The sequence below is a fragment of the Caloenas nicobarica genome, chromosome 14, assembly GCF_036013445.1.
Source record: "Caloenas nicobarica isolate bCalNic1 chromosome 14, bCalNic1.hap1, whole genome shotgun sequence".
NCBI lineage: Eukaryota > Metazoa > Chordata > Aves > Columbiformes > Columbidae > Caloenas > Caloenas nicobarica.
Window position 1 is genome coordinate 16,284,415 of NC_088258.1, and position 20,170 is coordinate 16,304,584.

At 51.6% G+C, this 20,170-nt stretch overlaps 1 protein-coding gene across 1 annotated transcript in view; it reads right to left on the reverse strand.

The window, feature by feature from the left end:
• SYT17 (synaptotagmin 17) overlaps positions 1-20,170 on the reverse strand; it is a 45,639-nt gene that overhangs the window by 1,656 nt on the left and 23,813 nt on the right. Inside the window, exons 6-7 of the mRNA XM_065644874.1 lie at positions 19,096-19,216; positions 18,181-18,336 (exon numbers count right to left, since the gene is read on the reverse strand). Of these exons, the coding sequence (XP_065500946.1) occupies positions 18,181-18,336; positions 19,096-19,216 (277 nt within the window). The remainder of the gene's footprint in view (positions 1-18,180; positions 18,337-19,095; positions 19,217-20,170) is intronic.

Consider the following 20,170-nt stretch of genomic DNA (forward strand, 5'->3'; position numbering starts at 1 on the left):
CGGAAACTGCTTGTCATTATTATCACTGCAGCTACTTCTTAAAACGTCCAGGAGAGCAACTGAGGGAGAGACGTCAACCCAACACCCATCCGCTGGATCAGCCCCGTCCCTCGCAACAGGAGATCGCAGACAGCAGCAAACTGTAAGGCTGGGCCCATCCCAGGAAAGGCTGCACGCTCCCGCCAGACAGGGGCAACTGCACTTGGTGTTCTGCAAACTGCAGCCCAGCTTCGGCTCATTAGAGAGCTGAACAAAAGTCCACACAAGCTGAAGCCAGGATATCCACGGGCAGTGGCTAGAATAATAAAGAATTTAAAATCTCCTCAGGAAAGAGGGATTTTTAAGAAAAAATGCCTGCAGGGGCTCCAAATCCCTCCAGGCTTGTGCAACAAGAGCAAGTTCAAAGGGGGAACTGGGTCTGGCCCGGAGCCCTGAGCCTGGCCCGGAGCCCTCAGCCTGACCCGGAGCCCTCAGCCTGGCCAGGAGCCCTCAGCCTGACCCGGAGCCCTGAGCCTGGCCAGGAGCCCTGTGCCTGACCCGGAGCCCTGAGCCTGACCCGGAGCCCTGAGTCTGGCCCAGAGCCCTGAGCCTGACCCGGAGCCCTGAGCCTGACCCAGAGCCCTGAGCCTGACCCAGAGCCCTGAGCCTGACCCGGAGCCCTGAGCCTGACCCGGAGCCCTGAGCCTGGCCCAGAGCCCTGAGCCTGGCCCAGAGCCCTGAGCCTGGCCCGGAGCCCTGAGCCTGACCCAGAGCCCTGAGCCTGACCCGGAGCCCTGAGCCTGGCCTGGAGCCCTGAGCCTGGCCCGGAGCCCTGAGCCTGGCCCAGAGCCCAGGGAGGCCCCACCAGCAGCACCAGCTCTGCAGGGCTGCTGGAACCAGCACGGGCGGCAAAGCCTCCAGTGGGATCTGTGCTGGCAGCACCCACCGCCCGGCGGGACACCCGGCTCTGAGCATCCCACCTCGCTTTGAGCCGCACGGCTCTATCCGGGCTGTGTATTTCCTCTCACCATATATCCCGCGATTAATCAGGATTATTTTAATGCGCTGCTCAGTATCTCTCTACCATCACCCCACTCTGCAAAGGCTGGTTCTGAGCTATTGCACCAGTATAGGATCTTGCACCAGTATAGGATCTTGCTCTGACTCAGGTGCCACCTGCCAGTGTAGCCCCAAAGCAAAGCGGCACAAGACTCCATCTCGCTTTGTACCTTCCGACAGCTCTGACACACAGTTTATGGGTAGAGATGCTTCTCCACATCAAATCACCTGGGGATATTTTCAGTAACAGCAAACCTTCAAATGTCCCAATCATTTCTCCAAATAATTGCGCTTAAAAAAAAAATTACATGGCAACTGAGGGCATTGCAAGTCTGCCTTCAAACCACAGTTAAAAATGAACTTGGGTCCATCTTCCCTGAAGGAAGAGCGCATCGCTCCTGCTTGTCACCACCAGTTACCCGGGGTGATGTCGCCAGCCCCCACGACGTGCCGCCGCCAAGAGGCCAGGCTGGTGGCACTGGAAAGGCCACCTTTGGAGGATGTGGTTAGGAATCCTAAGCCATTCATCTCCAGCTGGTACCCAGCCTGCCAGAGTTATTAACGACTTCTCCGGCAAGGCAATGCATCACAAGTGTAGCTAGCACGGCTATGCTGTGTGTCCTGCGATGACTTATCCGAGAGAAAACAAATATTGTGATAAAATAACACGGAAGTACCCACAAACCAAATGCCTCCTTAATTTTTTTTTCCTCCTTTTTTTGATTTCTTTTTTTCAAGAATGAAAGAAAATTAAGCCTAACCCTGGGAGACAACATCAAGTAATTTAAACCAAGGAGTCTTAAAGGCCATCGATTAATCACAGGATAAATTAACAGTGAGGAAGTTACCCCAGGCATACCAATCCTTCAAAAATAATCCATGTCAGGATGGTAAAATAAGTAGGTGTGCTAACTAAGGGGACCTGTTATTTTACTGTTTAGCCAAGTATTTTGAATTCTTATAAAGCACCATCTTGCTAATCCCATTGTATCAGGTAATTAGCGTGTTGATTCCTTTAGGGTATTAATGGGCTAATTATACAAGGATTGTTGCCTTTATCATTAACTAGTTCAGACAGCACAGAGGTAGACTTACTGCTGAAGAACAGGGAAGACATTTTCCAGGCCAGCTGCGTATTCACACACAGACAGTAAGAGGTGGCACTAGATTCAACCGCAGGTTTACATACTCACAGCTCCACCACACCAAAAGATGAGAGATCTTTGTGTGCCAAAAATTCAGCTTCACTCATCAGTTCAGGAGCCTTTAAAACTCAAGGACATGCCTTCCTTGGAGGCTAATTGCTCTATTCCACTCTTAAAACGACCAATATTTGCAGACGGTTGAGGTTCCTAGAGTTGTTGCATGGACCTCACCCAGGAGAAGGTGCTGAAGTCAGTGTTGCGAAAATGAGCCCTTCCCTTTGCTGACATTCAGGAGCACAGTTTTCCCTGTTGCTGTCACCGGTTCTTCCAAGAACAGTTTGGAAAGCAAAGCTGTAGGGCCCCCAGCCCCGGTGAGGCTGGGCGGGCGCTGGCCGTGCTGCGGGCACTCGCTGCTGGGGCTGGAGCGCCCTGTGCGGCACAGAACTCAGCCCTGCTCCGTCCCGCTGCCGCAGCCAGCGCTGCTGCTCGCAAACAGATGAGGAGCTGTTTCCTTGAGCGCCCCTGAGCACGCACGAGCCACTGCGCTTATTGCACCATGTACACTCATGTCTGACACTTCACAGAATCCTTTTGGTTGGAAGAGACCCTCAATATCATTGAGTCCTGTTAACCCACCCCTGGCACTGCCCCATGTCCCTGAGAACCTCATGTCCGTCTGTCCAACCCCTCCAGGGATGGTGACTCCAGCACTGCCCTGGGCAGCCTGTTCCAATGCCCCACAGCCCTTTCGGGAAGAAATTGTTCCCCAGATCCAACCTCAACCTCCCCTGGCGCAACTTGAGGCCGTTTCCTCTGGTCCTGGCGCTTGTTCCTGGGGAGCAGAGCCCGACCCCCCTGGCTCCAAGCTCCTTTCAGGCAGGTCAGAGATCAGAAGGTCTCCCCTCAGCTCCTGTTCTCCAGCTGAACCCCCAGCTCCCTCAGCCGCTCCCATCACACTTGTGCTCCAGCCCCTCACCAGCTCCGTTCCCTTCTCTCAACTCGCTCCAGCACCTCAAGGCCTTTCTCAGTGTGAGGGGCCCAAAACTGACCCCAGGATTCAAGGTGGAGAAACTTCAGTCTGCTCCAAAGCCCAGCAGAAGCAGCTCACATCACACCCTCGGCACGGACTCTGGATAAACCACTCATGCACCAACCAGGACTCCCGAGTGCTCAGGCACAATCCCAAAACGACAACTTCTCCAGATCCAAGGCGTTCCCGGGCTGAGCCCTGCCCTGGCTGGCAGGAACCCGCTGCTGGAGCAGGACACCCTGCAGAGCCGTGGTGGGGCCAGCAGCCCGGGGACGGGCAGGCTCTGCCAGAGCCCTCTGCTCCTCGCGCTGCAGCGACCCGTGTACCACGGCCACAGTCCCCCCAGCAGCGCAGCCAACTCCACACCAGCTCATGCTTTCAGCCTCCGGAGGAACAAAGCTGCTGCTCTTTCCTTCCAGCTGGTTCCAGCCCACAGAGGTGGAGGAGCCCTGTGGTCCAGCCCACGGGACAGCAGTCGGGCGCTGCGCCAGGCTCTGAGCCCCGGTTACGGTACAAGTGGACCGAGCTGCGTCACCCGATGTCTGATAAACCCCTTCCAGAGTCTGAAGGGAGCTCAGAGTAGATTTCAGATTAAATCTGCTCTTGGCCACAAAAAACAGTAACTCTGCAGAGCTGCTCAGAAGCAGAAAATGAGGTAATTATCATTTGGTTTTGTTTCAGACAGAGCCGGACTCTGGTTACGGACAGGTAGACACTGCTTTCCATTCAAGAAACGTATTTTCCTGCCAGAAACGACACACCTAATCTCATCATCTCTTTTCCCACCATCGCAGTAATTTACACAATAGCAACATCCATTTCCAGGCCAACACAGACCAAAAAGCAATTAAGGAAGCAGAGGTCAAATCAGTTCCTTCTGCAGCTGCTCTTCACTGAGGGATGCATTTAGAAACTGAAAGACTTCTTAAAAAAAAAAAAAATCTCATTATAACAGAAATGCTGAAATATGAAAGAAAATTGGGTTCATTTATGTGCATTAAAAGGGGTGAATTCTTGAGGACAAGCAATGCAATGTACCTAAAACTTTTTCATGTTATATACTTACCGAAGCATCGTTCCTAAATGACCTGGGTCCTCGATGGCCTGGGTGCTACATGAAACTTTTCCAGGGGGTGGGCAGCAGAAGGAGCAGCCAGGCGATGGCCCGTGTCCCCCACCGGTGTCCCCGCAGAGCGGCACTCGGGGCCGCAGGGATGACACGGGGCCCTGGCTCTGGGTGCAACTGCTGCCCACACCTCCTGCGACCGTGGGCACCCGGAATTGCTTTTACCTGGTCACCTATTGCTGTGTAATCAGGCACTTGCCTCTGAGCCACCAGGTTGCCTGGGTGGGATCAACCCAGGAACCCGACGCAGCCAAAACCGCCTTTCCCTTCCCCTTCACCTCTGCACTGAGACTTGCAAACAAGCGCCTGTGAACAGCACAATGGCAAAGTATTCATGATTTATCTGCAACAGTAAAGTTTAAGATGGCAACTCAAATACTAATTCATCCCTTGATCGAATGTATTAGCAGCCTTGAAAGGACCAGGATAGAACACTAATTCAGAAAATTTCCTTAAGCTAACTTCAAGGCTTTCAGTACCATTCCTAGGGTGGATTAGAAGTGGGGTGGTCAGCAGGTCCAGAGAGGTTCTCCTGCCCCTCTGCTCTGCCCTGGTGAGACCCCATCTGGAATATTGTGTCCAGTCCTGGGCCCCTCAGTTCCAGCAGGACAGGGAACTGCTGGAGAGAGTCCAGCGCAGCCACGAAGATGCTGCAGGGAGTGGAGCATCTCCCGTGTGAGGAAAGGCTGAGGAGCTGGGGCTCTGGAGCTGGAGAAGAGGAGACTGAGGGGTGACCTCATTCATGGGGATCAATATGGAAAGGGGGAGTGTCAGGAGGATGGAGCCAGGCTCTTCTGGGTGACAACCATGATAGGACAAGGGGCAATGGGTGCAAACTGGAACACAGGAGGTTCCACTTAAAAGATGAGAAGAAACTTCTTCCTGGTGAGGGTGCCAGAGCCTGGCCCAGGCTGCCCAGGGAGGTTGTGGAGTCTCCTTCTCTGCAGACATTCCAACCCACCTGGACACCTTCCTGTGTAACCTCATCTGGGTGTTCCTGCTCCGGCGGGGGGATTGGGCTGGATGAGCTTTCGAGGTCCCTTCCAACCCCTGATGTTCTGGGATTCTGTGATTGATGTGATGGGGGAAAAGCTTTACGCAGAAGCACCTTGCTCGGCTCCTGAAATCCCTCTGTCAGACATGCCCAGCAGTTCCTTGGCGGTTACGGCCACCCTGCACTGCTGTGTATGGCAGCACAGCACCTGTGCTGCCTGCAGCTGCCCCAGCACCCGCTGCAGCCTCTGGCAACGGGCAGAGAAATCCCAGCACAGCAGAGTCGCGGGGAGCACTGGCACATATCATTTAACTCTTCTCCAGTCACCTACAGCAGCTATCTGCAATGCAATTAAAACCATTTAACTCAGAGAGGAAAAAAAAATTAACAAGCAGGAATGCGCCTCTGTTTCTCATCTGTGCTCTCATTCAGGCTAGACATCAAGCAGAACACCTCCCTTCAGTTTGTGCTAGTGTGCAACAAGCTTATTTACAGCACGCCACCACCCGTTCTCTAACAATTTGCTCCCAAAGTTGTTTTCTTTTAAAAATTTGTTTCGAATGCAATTTAGTTGCATCTTGCGTATTTTGGAGGCCTTACGTACCGGAGCAGCCCTTGGTGCAGCTCGCTCTCCGACACACACCGCACAGCACAGCAGGCAGTGCCGTGGCAGAGCACCCACCGCAGCCGGGGCATCTCCCGGCTCCTGCTCCCAGGAACCGGCTCCCCGAGGAATCTTTCGCCTTTCCAGAACAGGATAAAGTTATTCAATCGAAATACTAGCTAGCAAAACTCCAACTTAATTTTTATAGCTGATCTAGGGTAGGATATGAGGTGCCTGGGTCAATCATCTGGCATGAAAGTAATTTAAAAAAAATCCTACCCAGTTTTGTATACCCACAATTGCTGTTGCCACAGCCTGTAAAAGTTTCATCTGACGCCCTTGGCCCACCAGGCTTGGAGCTGAATAAACTCCTATACAGTGAATATTGTTACTGCGTGGGCTTTGCAGCACAGGCGCCCCAAGCCCTGCAGCCACGCTTGCGGCCGGCCGGCGTCGTGCTGCGAGCTGCAAAACCCACACCAGCAACCTTCCGCCGCCAGCATCCCGCTCCGGCGGCCACACTGCGCACAGGTGTACCCTCAGTCACAGCCAAAACAGGGGGAAAGGCAAAAATAAGCCAAGACGGGCTCAAAGCTGCACACGGGCATTTGAGTCTCTCCTGAGGACACAGGTCTCGCCAGACCACGGGGCCTCTCTGGCACGAACCACAGTCCTGTTGGCACTGACCCACCTGCACTCCTTGTGCTTCCCTAGTTTAGCCTCAAGGCTGGGCAGGGTCTCCAGAAGTGCCCCATCCCACGCACTTGCACCACTCACGCCGGCAACGCTTTGCCCCCATCCTTCGTGGGCAGAAACCAGTGCTCAGCCTTTTCTGTACAGCCGCTAATGGCTCTGAGCTGTCAGGTTAAGCAGGTCTGAAAACTACTTCTGAACAGCTTGACATCAATATTAAAAAGCTGTTCAGCACAAAGAGGGTGCTGCAGGAGCAGGCAGCAGCAGGGCTAATGATGCACACTGCAAAGGTCACAGGCACAGAGCAAATTCTCCCCTTTGTGCATGGTTTGTAATATTTAGTAGAGAGGACAGAAAAGCACTGGGGAAGATGCAGTGGTTTCACATTTATCAGTTTAATCTCCATCAAGGCTCTGATGCACACGTAAAACTCGCTTCCCAGCATCTCCTCCCTGCAGCGTCGGCACCTGCCCAGCGCCACTTAAAGATGAGAAGAAACTTCTTCCCGGTGAGGGTGCCAGAGCCTGGGCCAGGCTGCCCAGGGAGGCTGTGGAGTCTCCTTCTCTGCAGACATTCCAACCCGCCTGGACACCTTCTGTGTAACCCCATCTGGGTGTTCCTGCTCCGGCGGGGGGATTGGGCTGGATGAGCTTGCGAGGTCCCTTCCGATCCCTGACATTCTGGAATTCTATGATTCTACAACAGCCTGGCAGACACCAAAAAGGAGCATCTACAGCTGGCTTTCGCCACCACTAACTTTTTTTTTTTTTTTTTTTTAACTACATCTTAATTTTCTGCACTGTGAGCCCCAGATCCCAAGCAGCACATGAACGGCCTCATGCATATTTATGCACCTGACACAAACAGGCTCCAACGCCAAGGCCGTGCAGCACCCGCAGGCGAAGGCGGCGATGGCCGCGGGAGCCGCAGCCTCCACCGGCACCGTTGGGCATCTCCTCTGGTGGCCACGGGGCCAGGGCACAGGCACCTCATCTCAGACACCGCTCCACCGCCCAGAGCAGCTGCTGCCACCGAGACTTCTCATTTGATACACAGAAAGATTATGGCCTTGTGAGACATTTGAACAATTTCTTTCACCACAGCATGAGCCACACAAGATGAAACACCAACGTCAAGGGAGACGTGACACTGCTTAAATTAATGGGCTTGGCAGAACGAGCAAGCGCTGATGATCAGCCTGGAGAGAGGAGGGTTTGCTCCTTTCTTTAGGAGTAAGATTCCCCAAAAATTCCAGAGAGCACCAGGACAAGTGGTCTCTGCCATGTCTGCAATGAGCTATGGTTATTAACTAAGTCAATCCGCCTGAAGAATCTAATTTTGCCTTTTAAGCAAGCAACAGATGGGCTCAGGAAGCCCAAGCATCTTGTTGCTCTCACCAGGATTAAGAGTGTTTTCACTCCTCCTCATTAAAGCAGCGAGTCTGCTGCAAAAAGCCAAATCCTTTCCTGGAGCATCTTCCCTGGGTGACCCTGAGCCAGGACAGGGCCTGTGGGACCCCAGGCAGTGTCTCCACCTGCCCCTCACAGCCTGCCCGGCTGTCACCTGTCACCCACCTCGGGGTGACAAACTGCGCCTGTGCAGGGGACTGGGCAGGATGGAGAACAACGAGGACTCTCCTCCCCCAGCAGGTCCCGAAGCCCCTGCAGCACACCCATGGCTGGGCAGAGGGGACTCCAGCAGGCCGAGGTGTCTCCCTGTGCCCCTCTGCCACCAGCCCAGGGCAGGAGATGAGATGTCCTCCTCTGCCACCAGCCCAGGGCAGGAGATGAGATGTCTTCCCCTGCCACCAGCCCAGGGCAGGAGATGAGATGTCCTCCTCTGCCACCAGCCCAGGGCAGGAGATGAGATGTCCTCCTCTGCCACCAGCCCAGGGCAGGAGATGAGATGTCCTCCTCTGCCACCAGCCCAGGGCAGGAGATGAGATGTCCTCCTCTGCCACCAGCCCAGGGCAGGAGATGAGATGTCCTCCTCCGCCACCAGCCCAGGGCAGGAGATGAGATGTCCTCCTCCGCCACCAGCCCAGGGCAGGAGATGAGATGTCCTCCTCTGCCACCAGCCCAGGGCAGGAGATGAGATGTCCTCCTCTGCCACCAGCCCAGGGCAGGAGATGAGATGTCCTCCTCCGCCACCAGCCCAGGGCAGGAGATGAGATGTCCTCCTCCGCCACCAGCCCAGGGCAGGAGATGAGATGTCCTCCTCTGCCACCAGCCCAGGGCAGGAGATGAGATGTCCTCCCCTGCCACCAGCCCAGAGCAGATGTCCTCCCAAGTCCTGCTGGGTCACCTCTGGTGGCCAAAGGACCCGGAGCAAAGCCACCAGGATCACTCTGCTCTCCCGAGACCCGAGCGCCAACCATATGGCATCCAGTGCATAAATACATGAAGTATTTTACAACGCCAGACACAAAGGCCAAATTCTGATCTAAATTAAACAGGTACAAATCCCCAGAAAATCCAGTGCTGACATCAATGGGTTTTTTCCTTTTTTTTCCCCTTTGGCTAAGACAGGATTACACAGGTTTAAGCACAAATTAGATTCTGCTTCTGAGCTCCAGATATATGGAATATACAGAGACTTCAATGCTTCAGAAACACACATCTAATAGACAACAAGAAACAATTTTCTAGCAGCAAGTTGCCTAATTGTCTGTCTATCTAAGAGATGTTACAGTGCCCAACATGATAGCGCTTCAAAACAGAAACCACTTCTTCCTCCTGCATTCCAGCATGGGGAAACATTAGTTTCCTTTGCTTCATATATTAGAGATATTTTTTTCCCCATACATGTGTGCAAAAGACAAAGTGCCCAAATATTTTTTGCAGGAAAGAAAAAGCAATCGGAGAAACAAGAGATGAGCATCTGAAACAGCAAGTCGAAATGTAGATGTGTAATGACCCCAGACACATTGTGGTTTCCATCCTTGCAAATGGGAACCTAAAGATGATGCTGGTCTGAAGGTCACACTGTCACACAGCCACGCAAATCAAAATTCAGGTGGATTTCTGGAGAAGCCTCAGGACAAAATCATTATCAGCCTTCAACCTGGCCCAGCTAATTGCGGCATTTGGAAATCAGCCTGTTAATGAAAAAAATACCACTGGAAAACCTCGCTATCTCTGCATCCCATCCGTGGGACTTTTACAAACCTTGCGCAGTGTAGGCACACACCAGGAGCATCACCACGTCTCCAACATTTATACCACGAGTCTGGCCACCAGAGCTGATTGGGAAAAAACAAATAGTTTTCAGGTTTGAAGAGCTTCATCCGTCTTCTCCTCAACCAGGACTCAAGCCACCTGGAGGCCCAACTTTAGGACTCGCCCCAGGATGAATCCCAGTTAGTTTGATTTCCAGCTGCGATGGGTATGTGTGGGTCTGAGAGCTGTAAGCCTTTGGCGCAGCGGTTTGTCCCTCCGCCTAACCTGGGCTCACCGGGAAGGGGAGGTCTGGAGCTGATGAGCATCCTCAGCTTTAGCCCATCTCCAAACAGCCTTTTCTGCCAGGTCAGGGCTGCTCATCTCCCCCATCTCCACCACCAGCGACTGCCCAGAAACTCTGTCACATGCATCAAGAGCACCCCAAAATATTTCCTACGAAGCATCAAAAAAATGCTCTTTAGACAATATACAAAACCAAACTGGTCTGTACCAGAGCATCTCCAACACCCCCAGGAGCAGAGGGCGACCGCGGGCCGGAGCGGTTCTCGCCACAGTGATCTGTGCCGTTAGTGACCATTTATTCCATATACAGAAACATCCCAAACAATCCACCTCCAACAAGAAGTCAGGATTTCAAGGAAGACCCAGTTCCTCCCATCTCAAGCTGTAATGCCACAAAAGGAATGAATATGCTCACACAGGCACTATTTCTCCAAAAAAGAAAATACTTCAGTGAAAGCAAACCAAACTAAACTACCCAGAACTGCACCTTTAGCAACACACAACAACATTTTTTTTTTCCTCTAACAATTCAAACTTCATCAAATAGTCCTTAAATTTTCCCAAAGGCCTAGGGAAAGACAAAATGAGCCAACGGAGGAACCAGGTATATTGCTATTGAACAGCAATCTGTTATTTTAATCAAGTACTGCCTATACCTGGAAGTTGACTGGAGGTCTCAAAGTGATCCAGGGGTCTGCAGACGGGTGTTGCTACAGCACTTGGTGCACGGGGACACCTGACGGTACCACCAGCGTCCCCCTGCAGCAGCCATCGAGACCGTGTGTGCGGGTGTGCAAGGTCAGCGACGCTCCCTCAGGAACCCAAACACTTACAAAAATAATTTTTTTAAAAAAGGTCCTAAATCATTACAGAGAACAGAGACATGGTCCATTTTGAAAACATACTGAAGAGTGAAGAGAATCATAGAAAAAAATCCCACAAATGGTTCAGAAGAGAGAGTGCCTGTGCACTGCCTCCTCAACCCATACCTATGATGAAGATCTCACCAGCTGTCCTGCACGTACCAAGGACACCTCTCCACCGACACGTGTACCCAGGACACCTCTCCACTGACACACGTTCCGAGGACACCTCTCCACTGAGGACACCTCTCCACCGACACGTTCCAAGGACACCTCTCCACTGACACATGTACCGAGGACACCTCTCCACTGAGGACACCTCTCCACCGACACATGTTCCAAGGACACCTCTCCACTGACACATGTACCGAGGACACCTCTCCACTGAGGACACCTCTCCACTGACACATGTTCCAAGGGCACCTCTCCACTGACACATGTACCGAGGACACCTCTCCACTGAGGACACCTCTCCACCGACACGTGTACCCAGGACACCTCTCCACTGACACACGTTCCGAGGACACCTCTCCACTGAGGACACCTCTCCACCGACACATGTTCCAAGGGCACCTCTCCACTGACACATGTACCAAGGACACCTCTCCACTGAGGACACCTCTCCACTGACACATGTTCCAAGGGCACCTCTCCACTGACACATGTACCGAGGACACCTCTCCACTGAGGACACCTCTCCACCGACACATGTTCCAAGGACACCTCTCCACTGACACATGTACCAAGGACACCTCTCCACTGAGGACACCTCTCCACTGACACATGTTCCAAGGGCACCTCTCCACCGACACATGTTCCAAGGACACCTCTCCACTGACACGTGTACCGAGGACATCTCTCCACTGAGGACACCTCTCCACCAACACATGTACCAAGGACACCTCTCCACTGACACGCGTTCCGAGGACACCTCTCCACCGACACGCGCTCTGAGGACATCTCTCCACTGGGGACACTTCTCCACCGGGGACACCTCTCCACTGAGGACATCTCTCCACCGAGGACACCTCTCCACCGGGGACACCCCTCCCCTGAGGACAGCTCTCCGCCGACACGCAGGCCCTGCCCTGGGCAGAGCGTCCTGCCCCGCTGCAGCCCCGGCCAGCTCTGGCACAGGACCGGTGCGACCGGCCCCACCACCGCTCTCCGGCAGACACCATCAGCCCCGTTGTTCAGCCCAGCTCCGGCTACGCTCTCAGCCGGCAGACGGCAAAGAGGCTTTCCCTCTGCATTTGCACAGACGGTACCCAGAGCACCAAAATGATTTTTCCCTCTTTGGGGACCTTGGCTGCTTCACAAGTCCTAAAGATCCTGTCATCTAAACATGTACAAGAGCTTATTTAAATGGAGAAAGACACACAGTCACCACAGGACCTTGGGGAGATATATTCTCCCTAACTGCAAGCACCGAAGGTTGTATTTTTTATGGTAAGTGATCAAAAGATGTTAACGAGTCACCAAGATGCAGTTTGCCCTGGAGCGCCGGTGTTTTTTATTGGGCCATCTGGGCTTTACTGCAGTGCAAACACCATTACCGACAATTGTTATTACCAACATTATAATCATTAACAAAATGCCACAGTGCTCAGATTTCAGGTGTCATCTCACCTCCTCCTGCACAGGCCAGGCTTTCCGAAGGCTAGGCTGGGATTTAGAGGACAGCCTGCCCAAAATCCATCAGCAAGGAGAGCGTGGTGCCTCCAAAGGCTGCAGTCGCATCTCAAATATCATTTTTTCTGCTTGAAATGACCTCAGGCAGCACCTGAGGGCCCTATTGCTAGGGCCAAACTCCACCTTCCCCTTATCATGGGACAAAGAATAATTAACATCTGTGTTCATAGGCATACGTGCGTAGGAGAACATGATGTCTCTTAAAGCTTGCCCCATTTCTCTGCAAGAGGCAAACCCATGACCTGCTGGCACTCAAGCAGAAGATGGCATGAACGATGTGCTTCAAGTTGCCAAAAAAAAACCCCCAAAAGTGGAAAAAATAACTATCAAAAAAAGTGCATTTATGTTACAGTATGTGTCAGATACTCATTACCTAAACAATGTGTTTGATGGAGTACATGGAAATCAACTTGTTCTCCACTAGCTGTTGCCTCACTCATCATCTTTTTTCTGTCAGGACATTAGACTTGTTATGAGTATCAGTCGCTTTCCTGGTTTTAGTCTCTTTTGTGAGCAGCTGAGAACAGACAATACTTGCAGTGATCGTGACCCTCACCCTGGATGCCTCCTCCTGGAGAGGACATCTCCACCTGAGCTCATCCCACCTCATTTTAGGCACTAAACTGGAATGTGTAAGTTAGTGACAGCTCCAGTAACCATCTGAGGTAGGAACAGAGGAGAAAGCAGAAAGTCAGAAAGGAATCCTGCACCAATGCGAAGGAGAAGCATTTTGGTCTGCAAATTACAAGAATTTCCAGTGTTGAATCCTACTGTGCCTAAGGATGAGGAAAGATCTAAGAGCCAGCCTAAACCCCTCTCAAATCCTGGCTAGAGTCTTGCATCTGGGCAGGAACAACCCCAGGTTCCAGTATAAGTTGGGGAACCCCTGTTGGAGAGCAGTGTAGGGGAAAGGGAGCTGGGGGTCCTGGGGACAGCAGGGTGACCATGAGCCAGCACTGGGCCCTTGTGGCCAGGAAGGCCAATGGGACCTGGGGGGGATTAGAAGGGGGGTGGTCAGTAGGTCAGAGAGGTTCTCCTGCCCCTCTGCTCTGCCCTGGTGAGACCCCATCTGGAATATTGTGTCCAGTTCTGGGCCCCTCAGCTCCAGCAGGACAGGGAACTGCTGGAGAGAGTCCAGCGCAGCCACGAAGATGCTGAAGGGAGTGGAGCATCTCCCGTGTGAGGAAAGGCTGAGGAGCTGGGGCTCGGGAGCTGGAGAAGAGGAGACTGAGGGGTGACCTCATTCGTGGGGATCAATATGGAAAGGGGGAGTGTCAGGAGGATGGAGCCAGGCTCTTCTGGGTGACAACCATGATAGGACAAGGGGCAATGGGTGCAAACTGGAACACAGGAGGTTCCACTTAAAGATGAGAAGAAACTTCTTCCTGGTGAGGGTGCCAGAGCCTGGCCCAGGCTGCCCAGGGAGGCTGTGGGGTCTCCTTCTCTGCAGACATTCCAACCCGCCTGGACACCTTCCTGTGTAACCTCATCTGGATGTTCCTGCTCCGGTGGGGGGATTGGGCTGGATGAGCTTTCGAGGTCCCTTCCAACCCCTGACATTCTGGGATTCTAACGCAGAGTTCACCCTGTGCACCCCAGCCTGGAGGCACCCGCTGCCCGTCTCCCTCAGCCCTGGGCTCTGCAGGACAACGCCAGGCGAGCAGGGAGCAGAACGATGCTTTACAGAAAAACACCCAACCACAGAGTTTACACACACAGCCCTTTGCTGAAGTCACAGTAAAAACACTGCAGGAACTCTTACTACAGTGCACTGAACCCAGGCAGCTTGATTCAAGATGCACGTGAGAAAAACACACATGGGAAAAGAAATATTAATCTTACTTTGTCTTGGTGGTGCCAGACTGTGCGGGGCAGTGCCAGCTCCAGCTGGAGCCAGGAGCCGCGGCTGGCGGGGCTGGCACCGCTCCACCGCGGCCCCTGAAGCCAAGGCAGCGTAAGGACAGCTGCAGACTGGGGCCAAAATATGTAGCCACAATTAAGGTTCCTTTAAATTATTGAAGACATACTCACTTCTGGCTCCCATGACTGCTTTTACAGCGCTTTCTCCATTCAAAACATCGTCAGCCACCCTTCAAGCAGGATTATTTTCCTTTTCAATTGGACTTTGAATCAACAGCAAATTTAATTTACTGACCTAATGGACTAGAGCTGTGGATTGAAAAAAAAAAAAAAATAAATAAAAACCAGCTCCCACAAAACAGACAACAAAAAGAACCACCCCTGCAGTAAAAATAAAATTAGAACAAAACAAAACATCTGAATTAAAAAAAAAAAAAAAAAAAAAAAAGAGAGAAAATGTGGCTTATGCTCCTGCTTTGTATAGATGCAAAATAATGAAAATATCTGGGCTGTGCTCCTCACATTGCAAGGTACGGCTCTTCCACACTGGCAAGCGTTTGCCCTTTATTGTCTTTTAAGAGAAGATTCCAAAGCCCTTTAGAGGCTTTTGAGCTGTGCGATACCCTGACACGACGGGAGGGCAGCTCCACGGGGAACCTCAGCCGAGCCGTACGCGGATGCTCATTGTATTAAAACCTCACAGACGTGCGTGAGAAGAACCTGGTGCTGCACTCCCCATTGGGGACACACTTCTACGAACTTCTGGAGCGTCTCCATCACCTATGTAAATGCTGAAGGTGTCTCCGTATCGTCACCAGACATCCCCTGGGCCACCTCTCCTGACAAGTCTGGCTCCAGCTCCTCCAGCCACGGGAGGTTGTGCAGGCACTGCACCAGCAGAAGACTCTGCAACGCAACATGACCAACACCTCTGGCTTTTATTTAACGTGCTTTTTTTTATTTAACATCTCTCCTATTCATTACAGATATCCTTCAACGTCTCCAGTTAAACCTCTACCAAGCTCATGTCCACAAAAAGAGAACTCGGAAAACTTCTCTAGAGACAAAGAAAGACTTCTGAAACTGCTGCATTTATCCAGGAGAACTTTTAGAAAACATGTGTTACTACGGTCTCTGGTAATAACTTATGTTTCTTGTATAATTACAGTTGTCATGTATTTTCTCTATTAAAAAAAACCAAACAAACAAACTAGAAGCAACCATCCTTTAGTGACAGTGTTTTGTTGTCCTCTTCCCTTCTAGTTTAGGAAATAAATTGGTAGGTTCTTCTAGACAGTGAAATAAAACATTTATACGAGTATAATAGAAAAATATAGCTATATTTTATAACGAAGTGTCTTGGTGACGTGTGCTGTTTCTCTTCTTCAATTTACAAAGAGAGATTTTATTAAATAAACCTACACAAACCACACGCCTCAACAACAGAGCCCTGACCACAAAGGCAGCAAGTCCAACGACGCCGGCAGCAACGCCGTGCCCGAGCCGGGTATCACCGAGCCCTCCATCCCAAAACAGCCACCAGAACCCGGCCCCGCTGCTCCAAATAGCTCCACAGGCTCCTTCCAGCTTCCGAGCTGCTGGGGATATTTCTGCCCTGGGATTATTTATTGCAACATTCGAAGCAAGCAACATATCACCTAGAAAGTGAAGCACCACTTACAAGGCACACCACTGAAATCCGACTGCATTACGTACGGTTACAAATCAGCTAACTTCCCATTGAGTTATCTGAGAATACATCCATTAGCACGGGAAAAAAAAAAAAAAAAAATCAGACACCCACTCATTAATGCTAACTTCATCAGCCGCAGCGAGGAACAGCGTATTCCCCTCGCCCTTCTGACTGCACAGAGCTGCAACTCTGTTTGCCTTTTCTTCTGTTAGGAAAAGGGGAAAACAAAGGAATGAGTATTTCACGCCTGTCACAAGATCATCTGATGGAAGCTTCCAAGAACAAACTCATCGTTGCACAGGCAAGGTACACTCAGGGTGATGTGCATGCCAAGCAGTGATTATAGACTTTTTGCTGTGGAAATTTCTAAATGTGAATAGCAAAATTTAAATTGTTCATCAGCATCACTTTTGTTATAACGTGTTTGGAAACAAACCAATGGGATGGAATGAGGCTCCTGGTACCAGCTTTGACACCTGTACATGCCTTGTAAGAAACAAACATTTAAAAATACTTCAAAATATGTTCTTTCTGATGCAGATTTCTTTCTCTTCATCAAAAGATGGTGAGTAATGGGTAGAAAGTTGCCAAAAAACGTGTTTGAGAAGCATGGGAGCCCAGAGTGGCAGAAGAGCCTGGTTGCACCGCCCAGCCCCTCCAGAGCGCCTGACCCTGCTCCCGATGGCAGCTGGGGGATGTCACAGCAGAGGGACACCCGCACCTCCCGAGGGGTCCCCGCAGCCCTGCCCGACACCTCCACGCTGCGGGACAGCAGGAAAGGCCACCGGTCACAGCGGGTCGGGTCCACGGTCCCAGCTCAGCCCCACGGCGGCGCTCATTCACCAGCACGCCCCACTGCCAAGTTCTGCTGACTGTTTGCATGCCCAGAGAACAAAAATAGGAGATTCAGAAATTGATTAAAAATAATAATTCCTGTCCAAGCTCAACATCTCCAGCACTGACAAAGGGCTACAAAGATGATGAGGGGTCTGGAGCATCTTTCTGATGAGAAGAGACTGAGAGAGCTGGGGCTGTTCAGCTGGAGAAGAGAAGCTGAGAGGGATCTGATCAATGGGATCGATATCTCAGGGTGGGTGTCAGAGGACGGACCGGACTCTGTTGAGTGGTGCCCAACGCCAGGGTGAGGGGCAAAGGGCACAGACCGAAACACAGGAGGGTCCATGTGAACATGAGGAGAAACTTCTTTGCTGGGAGGTGCCAGAGCCTGGACCAGGCTGCCCAGAGCAGGTGTGGAATCTCCTTCTCTGAGACATTCAAACCCGCCTGGGATCCTGTGTGATCCGCTCTGGTGACCCTGCGTGAGCAGGGCTGGGGCTGGGGGATCTACAGAGGGCCTGCGACCCAACCAGGCTGGGATCCTGTGACAGCTCTCCAGTGAGGTTAGCTCTGGGACTCCTCCTGGCCCATGCCATCCGTGCCGGGTCTGTCTCAGCCATGTAGGGCTTGGCACTGAATCCCTACCCTTTAAAACTAAAGGCATGAACAAATCTGCTTACAGAACAGGTGACATCAGTGTCCAACACCCACAGCTGCATCCACAGGGATGGCAAATCGCATCCAGCACCAGAAGTTATCTCAGCCAGTGTTTGGGCTCTGAGATTGTTCAATAGTTCTCTCTCATTCTTCTAATTTTTTACTTTATGCCTAGGTTGTTTGCTGCTGAGAAATGCAATTAAAGCCTTTTCCTCCTCTGCACAAACGCCTTCCCCATGGCGCCAATTAAGCACAGGACCGACAAGGTGTGCTCCAGCCAGCCCCGGCGGTCAGCTGGGCACAGCTGCTGCGAGGACACAGCGCTAATTAAGCTTCCCTGGAGACCCCAGCGATGGTCACCTTTTGCAGGGTGGCTACTGGGACAGACACCACCTGGCACAGGCTCATCTGTGCAACCACAGCTGCTGCTTTGTTCACCTCGGAGGCAACCACGACCGTGCCAGGTCGCTAACAGCACCACGTTTACCTGTGAACACCAGGCTGGCGTTCTCCAGTTCTTCCTGTGGAACCTTGAAGCTGAAGGACTCATTGTAGAAGGGATCTATCGTCCCCCGCATGCAGGAGGTCTTCTTGGTTTTCGTCAGTTTTAATCCATGGACAAGTTGAATTTTCACAAAGGGATCTGCCAAAAAACACAAAATGCAGACTCTGCATTACGGGCATCGGGAAGGTTGGGCACCCATCACAGGGACGAACCGTGCTGGAAAAGAGCATTTGGAAAGGACGGGGACTCGCACCCCTCTGCTGCCTCCAGGGATGTGCAGTGCAGACCAAAGACAGGCAGCTGGATTAAAAACAGTCTCTGCCAAAACGACAATTAATGACAGTCTTGATAGCAGCCAAGCACACTGTTCTTTTCGGGAAATGCCAATATTCTGGCAGCAGCCATGGCTGGGAACAAGGGAAAAAAACCTGAGGACACACACATGAAGCAAGTACCAGGCAGCAGGCTCAGAAATGGCAGGGGGCAATGCATGGACACTAGAAAAAACCTCCCACCATCCCCAGAGCAGCTGGATATTGTAAATGAAACCATGGCAGCCTCAGCACTCAGGCAGCGCGCAGCATCTGCGAAGCACAGCCACACACAGGCTGCCGTGCAGAACACAGCACGCAGGTAATTTAGAGCTCCTGGTTTCTCATCTCACCCTGGGTCAGAGATTTTTACTTTAAATATGGCCATTTTATCTCAGGGTAAGTGTTCCAAATACTTTTGGGTCTGTTGGCTATATATATAAAATGAATATCCAGAGCCTTGTGTTAATAGGAACGGAGCATCCAAATGCCCCAGGTCCTCCACAAATTGCAGCCTCATCACTGATCTGCTTTAAAGCACATATAACCTGTGCATGAGTAATGTGAGAAATGCACTGCCCTTTACCTGAACCTTGGCTCATGTCTGTCTGAAGAAGCTGTTTTGCTCTAATGACGTCCACGTTCAGCCTTCCAGCGCTGGGTAGGTAGTTTAGTGACAACAGCAGCTCTCCCAGCTCCACTTCATTCTGCAGGGAAAAGGGAATGTGGAAATTCAGAACAGTGATCGGAGGAGAAGGGAAGAGCAGGAAGAGAAATTCAATAAATCCCATTTGTCCAAGTGCCTGAAAAATAAATTTTATTCATGTTCTAAACTGGGACCAAGAACCACCCGGTGGTACCTCACGCTGAGCAGAAACAAGAAATAATACTATCCCCAGGTGAGGATCGTTCTTTAATCGCTGATCCTCCATCAGCTTTTCAGCAGTCCTGCAAAGAGGACCTATAAGGAGGAATGAATATAAGGTCAGTAGTTTCTACCTGCTCCATTTTGAAGGGTTCCAGGGGGTTCTGATCTCACCGGCTTCACTTAATGTACAAAACATGGACCCACTGGAGACGGCATCCTCTCTCCTTCCCAGCCCTTAAGGACCACACGAACCACTTGGATAGTTGAGGCACGAGATGGTTAATTGCTGGGTCCCAGGAAGGCAACTCAGAGCCATCCCCTCAGCATCCGAACCGCTGTACCCCGAGACCAGGGCACAGCTTCACTGTGCCCTCACTGCTCATCGGGCTGCACCACGGCCGCAGCTTCACACTGACACAGCTGAACAGCCATTATTTCTTTTACTTAATGATGCTTAAAACTCATAATCGGAAAAAAAAAAAAGAAATAGAGCTGGAGAACTGACATCCCTGCTCCTCAGACCTCTCCCCCAGCACGGCCAGGCTCCAAAAGGCTGTGATTCTCAGATGCAAAATGCACCCAACGAAACAGTTCTGGAAAGCACACTAGCCAGCCTGGGTCAGGCATCAATCCATCTGCATCATTTCAGGTCCACACAGGAGTGCAGGACTAGTTCTTAATCCCAAACAGCTCAAAACCAAGCCTAAATCGGATGGTCACAGCTTGTTCCCAACAGGAAAGGGAGCTGCAGCGATATTGCAATCATAACAAAAGGCTTAAATATCTTTACTGG